This window comes from Silurus aristotelis (assembly GCF_946808225.1).
Source record: "Silurus aristotelis genome assembly, chromosome: 13".
NCBI lineage: Eukaryota > Metazoa > Chordata > Actinopteri > Siluriformes > Siluridae > Silurus > Silurus aristotelis.
In genome coordinates, this window is record NC_139586.1 from 12,846,259 (window position 1) to 12,855,971 (window position 9,713).

Below are 9,713 nucleotides of genomic sequence, written 5' to 3' on the forward strand. Positions count from 1 at the left end.
CGTTCCGCTGTCGTCGTGATTGTTGTGATGAACTGCGTCTAAAATAGATACATCTGATCTTACACTCTTACATGTAAAATAATGATTAACTAGAAAATAATGATTTACTAGAAATTCATGAAGCCTGGTAAGCAAAGACATTGCATTAAAAAAATAAAAGGCCACAAACGTGACTTAAGATCACACAGAAATCAGTCATTCCTTTATTAAGTATCATTAGCAAAGAGGAAACAACTGACTGGAAAGTCATGACCACAGTCACAAATAATCTGTTTCTAACATCGAAGCAGGCTGAATACCATCATGCAACACTCATTGCATAACACAGTTTACATACTGTAAGATAGATATATTACCAGTGAATCATCTTTCATTTCAACAAATGAAATAGCACCTGTGTTGAAGAGAACAGTACTGTAATAATTCCAGCATTTCACTGCACAATTACTATTTAAACATGTCCAGTTTGAAACATTGGGTCAATTAAATTTTTTAGTTAATTTAAGTAGATTTTTATGTAAACACTCTTTTTCCTGCTGTATAGATCATCACATTTAGCCCAAACTGTATTATATCCTTACTCTAAATCTGGGTTAAACAACAAAAAAGTTACTTTTGTCTTTTTAATTCAGGTTCTAATCTAGGCAAAAAAAATGAATAGAATAGAATAGAATGGAAATTTCTCCCTGAGCCGACAAGATGACCGTAAAGGGGAAATGGAAAAAAAAAACCTGGAGTTAGTAGGCTTGTTTGTTAAAGAAATTACAAAAGAGATGAGAATACAATTATGTATACAATCATGTATGTAAGAATGTATGCAACCATATCCTGAGCAAAAAAGAATCCAGCTAAACAATTCAGAAAACACAGAGCAGACTCGGGGGTATCTCATCAATTACAATCATATACCTCAAGGTGTTTCAGCGTTTCAAACAGCTCTGATATCAATGATTCAAATTTGCATGAGAAACACGAACATATCTAAAAATTAAATAAATACATAAATATATGCTACTTTCTATGTGTTAATTTAATATATTAAATGACTATTATATTAACTAATTGATGAGATTTCCAGTAGCTAACCGATTGAGTTGCAACAAACTATGAATCACTATGCAAAGATCAGAACATTATTTTTGGTGTTACATGTTAAATATTCATTAATATCAATATGCATATTCATATGTATAACTGTATGTATAACAGATAAAAACGTACAGTGTCTAGCACCATGTATAGGGTTAATGGATAGTTTTATATACTTATTCACCAAGATCATCATGGCCATATATGGGCAAGGATAATAGCTCACTTTGAAGTCAATTAGCATGTAAATTTGCATGAAAATTAGAAATGTTGCATATTTACGTCAGCATGTTATTGAGGTGTGTGACAATATTATACTCCTGGCATCATCACAAAACTGGATTTTTTTTTCTTGCCAAAATGGTGAACAATTAAACCAAAGATTTTTGTGACATTTATTAATATATTATTTATTTTTAATTTCCAATTATGCTTGACTTACTGAACACCCTGTATTATTATATTGGGGGTGGGGGTGGGGGGTTAAATATGACCTTTTAGGTCACAGAAACCTCAGTGGATATAGATGCATTTTATATGTGAAAATAAAATATATATTTTGAATGCTTTCTGACTCTCCTTTGGCATAAAAAAAAGTCACGCAGCACTGATACACAAATTAGATTTAACACTAGAAGAGAATTTCATGTTTTCCTAAAAAATACATTTTTATTATAACAAAGCACCAACAATTTTTTTTCCAGCACAGGGACAACTAAAAAAGCCCTAAAAGAGTTGCACATTTTTTAATAGAATATACTTGAAATACTCTAAAATGTTTAGTGTTTAATAACATGCTCACTGTTATTTATGTATACAATTAAAATCTTACAAGGTTAAACATTACATATTTATAAACATTCATAATATTTTACAGCAGGTTCCAGGTTAGGGATGAATATTAATACTTTGGCTATAGATATAAGAAACATTAATTAATTATTAAGACTTATTAAGAAACAACTAATAATCTCAGAATGGCCTCTTGAATAATAATTAAATTAAAAGCATTAAAAAAAAGGAAAAACACAAAAAAACACACTAATTCGACAGAAATGCTATAATGTTACCATAACTGTTGTTTTATTTAAATACAGCCTGAGATTCTCCAGAGTTTAGTGGCTTCAAAATAAACAAAAATTATTTAAATATTATATGTATAATTGTTATTATATTATTGTGTATACAGTACAGAATATGATCATTCATTAAATGTTACACTATACAGTTTTAGGATCCTGGTTACAAATCATAGATTGTATTTAGGCAGTTTAATTATAAACCACTGCTGAATCTTACTGTTATTTATATAACCGAAATAAATATCTTACCTCAGACTTTTTCTTAAATACTGAGATTGTTGATATTATGAGAACATGTTTTATTCCAGATACAGTAGTCACACAGGGTGTCATACTAGTCGTTCCCCAGTGGTCTTAGCAGAAACATTCTGTGAACAGCACCAATAAATTTGCTGGGAATCTGAATGGAAATTCACAGTACATCAGGTGTTTAATAAGATCTGTGTTCTTCTGGTTTGCTCTTGCGGTTAAAGTTCAGCACGTAGGATTTTATGCAGTGTGAATTTGTGAAAGACACGTGAAGGAATGAGCGATCATTATCACTACAAATAATGAGAGATTATTATGAGAAGAAAGGGAGGAGGAGGTTAAAGTGTTAGGAGAGGAACATCCATGACGTCACACATCACAGTCTCTTTTGACCACAGGCTACAGATCGCAGGATGCTCCCCAGAAACATACGGGGATTCTTCCAATACCAAAACTGCATACACTGTAATGGTGAGAAGTGATAAAGTTGGGAAAGTTAGGAAAGAAGTGAGTGCAATAAATGGATTTAACATTTTTTGTTAGAACTTTACAATAGATAGATAGATAGATAGATAGATAGATAGATAGATAGATAGATAGATAGATAGATAGATAGATAGATAGATAACCAGGGCATGCTGAAAGAACATTATGAAAGTTATCATGCAGTAAAAAAAATAAAAGGTACAAAGCTGAGTCAGTAGACCAGGGGGTGGAGCTAGATTTATAGAGGTGGAGTCAGAACTGCTTTAACTCCCACCCACATGCTAATTTTTTGGGGCCAAATATACAAGAAGTAGGACTTACATTTATTATTTTTATTGATAAAAAAGCATTTTTTTTTTTTTATCTCACAATCAGCTAAAATGTTAGGAAACATTATCCCTCCAGCATGATGTAAATCGCCATGTGTTGTTTCTTCTGTCTCCACAGCTGAGTGACTGGATTGGTTGAAAGGTGAAAAAGCAATAGTCTGAAAAATATAAACGCTTTGCCATAGCAAAAAAAGGTTGTACCGGTACTTTCCCAATTCAGCTCGACCTCCTGGACTTCTGTTTCAGCAGCAAAGACTCAGACAATCAGATATGAGTTTTTTTAATAAATAACAGCTCAGTGTTCAGATGGAAAGACTTTGCATAATTAGTTCACTGAGAGATATCTGAGCAGTTAATGAAAAGTTTTGAACCCTGTATTAGTTTTATTGCTGTACAAGAAAAACAGAGATGAAAGTTTTTGCAATAAACAAAAACGGAATGAAAACAAATTGTAGTATTTAGAAAATATGGCAAACAAACAAACCACATGCTCACACTACAGCAGACTTACTTAAGGGTTTTCATTACGACTCAGATTTACACTGAATTCTCAAAATCAATACCAAAATATATAATTTTAATGCAGGTCACACACACTTAGTAAGATCGTAATTGTAAAAACACAGCTCGCGTGACCGATACCTCATGTACTTATTTGATCTGCGGCTCTTTGTCTTCATCAAGCCGTTCCTGATGCATCACCAAATTTGTTCTCTCCATCAAACTCCTCCACGCCTGCCTGAGTCATGAGGTCAGAAATGTTCTTCTCCAGGTCGTCGATGCGGGTGCTCATTTCATCGAGTGTGCTGATTAAGGAGAATCACTAAGATGATTTTTAGATTTAGGGTAGACTATTGTAATATAAGAGGGATAAAGAACATTGAACTGTGCTGTTGCAAGAAAATAAAGAACTTCCGGGTGGTAATACTGTTATCACACCAGCATGCCAGGAAAAATCATTAAAAAATCATTAAAAAATCATCCATGACGAAGAATATTGGTTTGGTCACGCAGCCTCGTGAGGAATAAAAATAATTTTGGAAACTAACATTCCTACACTCTTCCCCATTTATAGTTACTTTTGAGGTGTGGTATGTTCAGGAACATCTGAACATCAAGCCTAAAACCAGCATCAACAGAGAACATTGACGAATGTAGGATATTTCTTCCGATAATCTGGTCGGACATGGTCTGGAACTTGTCCTGCATCTGCTGCAGTAAGCTCTGTACCTGAGCAACAGAAAGGATAAAAATAAACAGACAAAAACACACAGAGACTGGGAGAGATAAATCTCTCAATGGTGTGTGTGTGTGTGTGTGTGTGTGTGTGTGTGTGTGTGTGTGTGTGTGTGTGTGTGTGTGTGTGTGTGTGAAAGAGAGAATGTGTGTGGGGGGAAGAAAAAGAGAGAGAGCGAGAGAGAGCGAGAGAGAGAGAGAGAGAGAGAGAGAGAGAGAGAGAGAGAGAGAGAGAGAGAGAGAGAGGCGGGAGAGAGAGAGGGAGAGAGGGAAAAAAATTTGTGTGAAGGTGTGTGTGTGTATGTGTGTGAGGAAGTGTGGGGTCAACACATCTCCTGCTAGGAGGTAAAAAAAAATCTCCACGCCCACGCGCCGGAGCTGTAGCCATGGCAACAACGAACAACGAAAGAGGCGCGAGGGCAAATTCGATTCGATGCAAATTTAAAGTCTAACCGTTAACAAACGGCGCTCGTGGCCATGTCACCTTACAGCAATTCAAATTATTTAACTACGTTACACACAGAAATAAAAAATAAGAAAGAAAATCCCACAGATGAAAACATATATAAAACATTAGATATATTAAAATGAATTACCTGCATATGCAAATAGTAATTACAACTCACACTATGAACTATTTAAAGCTTTGAAAAAAGTTTGGGTTCATTTGTATTAATCTGGTGTATTAGCTGGTGTTGGATCCATGATGATCTCAAATGTTCAGTGATTTATTGAGTTGCTCAGAAGCTCCAGGATCCATAACGTCCACTGACTGTAGAAAGGACATTACTCATAATCTTACATTAGTTTTCCTTGCCACAGTCACCATGGCTGCTCATCAGGGATAAATCCACATTATTCACCTAAACTCTAATTCTGTACAGTTGCTTTAAGACAATGTCTGTTGTGAAAAGCGCTTTAGAAATAAACTTGACTTAACTCTCGGCGATGATGATAAATAATATGTCAAAACATAATACGTGAGTACAATAGTTTAAAGGCAGTTCGAGAAGATTTCCGTTTTTGATCCCTCTGGCAACCACGCGTTCTCGTGTCCAGGGAAACGCTACCTGCGAACACTTCAGCGCGTGATATTTAATAACAAAATAAACCCGAATAGACTGTTTTTCTACTAAATGATTCACCAAATCCCACATATCAGCTTAAAATGTTAAAATATTGTATATGTAGTACGTCAGGTAGCCAGGAAGCTAACTAGCTATCGTAGTTAGCCACGGTAACGCTAATGGTAACGGTAAAGATAATAGAGTCATTTATACGGGTATATAATATTATTTATATTATTATATTAACATTATAAAATAACAATGACTCACCACAACGGTTAAATCCTGTGCTGATTTGGGCTCCGTATCAGACATCTTGTGTGTGAGAGAGAGAGAGAGAGAGAGAGAGAGAGAGAGAGATGGAGAGAGTCTGAGTCTGTCAGAATGAGAAACTCGTGAATTTACGGATTTATCCGCAGCTCAGCGCGTAGGCGACCGATTGCCCACACAGGCACGCGCGCACGCACACATACCCACGTGCACGCTTCCACTGCGCGCGCCCGCGCACCGCCAGGGATCCCGAAAGTCAGGCACTGTTCATAATTAAAATCTTTCGTTCAGTCATTTGTGTGCGCTAGGGTGTCATTATTGTTGTAATTCTTTGCTGGTGATCGTGTACATCCTGTGGTTTAGTGTCTGTCTCCCTGAAAACCCTTTCATTCTTATAATCCCGATCATCTTCCTCAATGACGTCACCTTTGGGAGCAAAAAATAAATGCTGTCAAGTTGTTGATTAGTTCTGGAGAAAGTTTCCACAATGATTCATTTGGTTTGATGAACAACAAACTAGTTTGTGGAAACCATTTGGTATAACAAATGATAATGTGGAATCGTATTTTAAGTAAAAAAAATAAAAAAATAAAAAAATAATAATAATAATAATAATAATAATAATAATAATAATAATAATAATAATAATAAAATTTCTGTGATTTTATTTGGGATGTAATACTCTCAATACTTCATTACAAATAAAGATGGAAGATGAGGCACAAGTGAAAAGAAAGCATTAATTATGCATTCTACCTGATAAAAACATAACTATTACAAAAATTCTAATGGTTTCCACTTCGGATATACCAGCTGCCAAAAAAACAGGTACAAATATTTGGCCTAGATTGTTTTTTTTCTGGTGCATACATTTACAGCACAACTTTGGGTAGTCAAAGACAATACGCTTCTTCCCACTTGTTTTTTTAAGTACTAATGATGACAACAATAAATGTTCTGATTGTCTAGAAAAATTAATATTACCTGCCTTATACAAATGGATTGTTTAAAATAGTAGTGCTTATAACATACAAGATCATTATTAATGCACCAGAAGTTATGGCGAACAACCCCCCCCAAAAAACCTAATGCATAGGCTATTAGTCAGTGGTGGACAAAGTGCACAAAGCATGTACTTGAGTAAAGATACAGTAGGTAAAATATGACTTCAGTAGAAGTAAAGTGGTCCCTTCATACTTTCACTTGAGTAAAAGTACAAAAGTATTTGCCTTCAAATGTATTCATTTATCCAAGTACTATGATTTATTTTGGCTATAATGTCCTGGTACATCATCTATGACCTCAAACTTTACTCCCTACACTATTAATAAGAGTGTTTATCCACTAATAAATAAAAAGGAATGGCTGATTTTGCTAAATAGAGTTGAGTAAAAAGTAAGATACTTGACTTTGAAATATAGTGACTTTAAAGTAAAAGGAAAGGAAAATACTTCAGTAAAGTACAGATACGCAAAAAAAAACCTACTTAAGTATAATAACAAATTAAGTTTACTTCGTTACTTTCCACAACTGCTATTATTGATAGATGGAATTTTTAAAACTATCAACCTTTTCTTACTCTGAAAACTTAAAACATAGTCTTGATAAAGCCTAAACCACTCTTTACAATACCATCATGTAAATGTATTGTTTGTATTGTTGTTGTTACAGAGTATAGACAACTTTATACAACAATTCACATTAAATATACCTATTATCTCCTCTGTGTATGATATGTAGCTATTGAGAAAGTTAGGATTAGTATTGATATATAAATCACTGAACTTCTCAGACAGGTATCTTGTAGTGAGAATGAATACCATTAATAAAGCAATATGGTTTTCTTAGGGATTTGAAATTTAGACAGACTATATATTTTTGTTCTATTGGAAAATTTAATTCTATCAAATTCTATAATAAAGAAAATGCAAAAGTATAAATGGTTCATAAAAAAGCTTAAGAACTGTTTTGGCTGACCTTTCCTCACGATGTCCAGACCACAAAACACAGCTGAAGTGTATGATTGCAGAATTATTTTCTTAGTGAAGAACATTATATGTAGCATCTTGCCAAGTCATGAACTACTTGAAGGAGGTAGGCATATCATTGTCAAAGTTTACAGACATCTAAAAATCCTCTCTGGTTTTTAAATTAATTGGGTTTACCTCAAGATGCAAACCACTAGTAACAGTCAAAAACAAAGACCGGTAGACTGGTAGAAAACATTGAATTAAACCTGCCCAGGATTATAACAAGGTTGTAACATGTAACATAATTATAGGAAGTTAGGATTATGGAAAAGGAAATTAAGGGATCATGATCCATTAAATTAACCAACATTAGCTGCTTCAAAATGTCAAATACAAGATTTGTATTGGATTTGTCAAGCATAAGTTCTTTGAAAAATGTATAGGACAGAAACTGATTGTGATATCTTTCTTTTACTAGCCACTGAAAATAGGTATCACAGACAGGAACACTACATAAGGGTTAAATAGTTACAGGAATGGGAGGAAAAAAGTGAAAGTGAAAGTGCAGATACGTTGCAGATACCCAGTACTGCGACTATACTGAGTATATATCTGGAATAATTCACAACAAATATATAAGATGGCTTTTTTTCCTTATCTTCATCGTGAAATGAATGAGACACGGAGAAAGGCATTTTTCCAGCATTTGCTAAGTGCTGCTAAGTCATCTGATCTAATACCTGATATTGGTATTGATAACTCTTTGGTGAAATATTCAGGATTAAATTCAGCAGCTGAACTGGAGAACTCCATCACCCAGGTAATAAAAGACATGTGCAGCAGGATTCCAGACTATGTGCAAAGTCTGGGTTCTGCTTTAGCTGCTTTTAAAAATATACCAAATGCAGTGGGTTTAGGCGCCTTGTCCTTGTCCATAGCCCTGGAGCTCACGATCAGTGTTGCAGGGGAGGAAAGGGAGAGTCATGACAGCACGCTGTACATGATGCAACGTGTGTTTGCTAAGGAAAAGGCTTCAGGTGTGAGAGACTTGATTGAGGAGTACTTAAAACGCCTACGTATGTATTTCCACCAACCGACCCGAGTACTCATGGAGACGGAACGTCTGGAGAAACAACTGAGTGAACAGCTGACCCGTCTGAAAAACTCCATGCTGCACGATAACCAAATGAGCTCCCGGTCCCTAAAGCACTGGACCAATGGTGCAGCTTTTCATCTGCATATGCTTATCCATGCAGCAAGGCAAAGCACCAGTGAGCATAAGGAACAACTTCAATTCCACCAGACTTCCATCATCAGTGTGCTTGACTGTTACCAGTTCGACTTAGAACATCTGTTAGACAAGTACAAGGCTTACAAAAAATCAACCATCTCAGTTTCCCATCCTGCAAAATGGGTTGCACTGCTTTATTTTCCATCGGTTATAATTATAGATAAATTCTGGGTAGTTCAGGACAAGGAGCTTAATAGGAAAAGTCCAACTGTGTTTTTCAATTTGCTCGGTGTCTTACCATTCCTTCCTTATCGTTATGGTTATGTTGGTGGTTATGGTTATGTTGACTACATGTTTGACAACTGGGCCCAGATAAAAGAGTTGAAAAGCTATTTCAGTGATCTTAAAAATAAAACAAAGGACCTGATCCTTCAGAATAGCGAATTTAGCATCCAGGAGGTTCAGATTGCCTAATATTTCCATTTGCTTGTAGCATACACAATGCCTTGTGCACGATGATCCTTTATAATAGGCTCGTTTTATTGTATTGTATTAATCGTATGTATTAACACGAAATTCATCACATTACATTAAGGAACTACATGTATGAACAATGAAAAGATATAGTAAAACAATACTGCACCAGATATTACTAATAGATTATATGCATATTATGAAATATAAGCAGTATTAACAATGTAAGC

The 9,713-nt window shown here is 34.9% G+C and overlaps 1 protein-coding gene across 3 annotated transcripts; it reads right to left on the reverse strand.

Moving 5' to 3' along the window:
- Positions 1 to 190: 190 nt before the first annotated feature.
- Positions 191 to 6,053, reverse strand: LOC310735348 (heat shock factor-binding protein 1-like). 3 transcript variants are annotated; one of them, XM_083557999.1, is made up of 4 exons: positions 5,809 to 6,053; positions 4,399 to 4,465; positions 3,878 to 4,036; positions 191 to 3,624 (listed from the first exon to the last, which is right to left on the reverse strand). In XM_083557999.1, the coding sequence occupies exons 1-3, from the start codon at positions 5,851 to 5,853 to the stop codon at positions 3,915 to 3,917; spliced, it is 234 nt and encodes a 77-aa protein (XP_083414125.1). In that variant the 5' UTR covers positions 5,854 to 6,053; the 3' UTR covers positions 191 to 3,624; positions 3,878 to 3,914. The 3 variants fall into 3 exon arrangements, with proteins under 3 accessions (XP_083414125.1, XP_083414126.1, XP_083414124.1); XM_083558000.1 differs by having other exon boundaries at positions 191 to 2,883; positions 5,809 to 6,049; XM_083557998.1 differs by having other exon boundaries at positions 191 to 4,036; positions 5,809 to 6,047.
- Between the last annotated feature and the right edge of the window lie 3,660 nt (positions 6,054 to 9,713).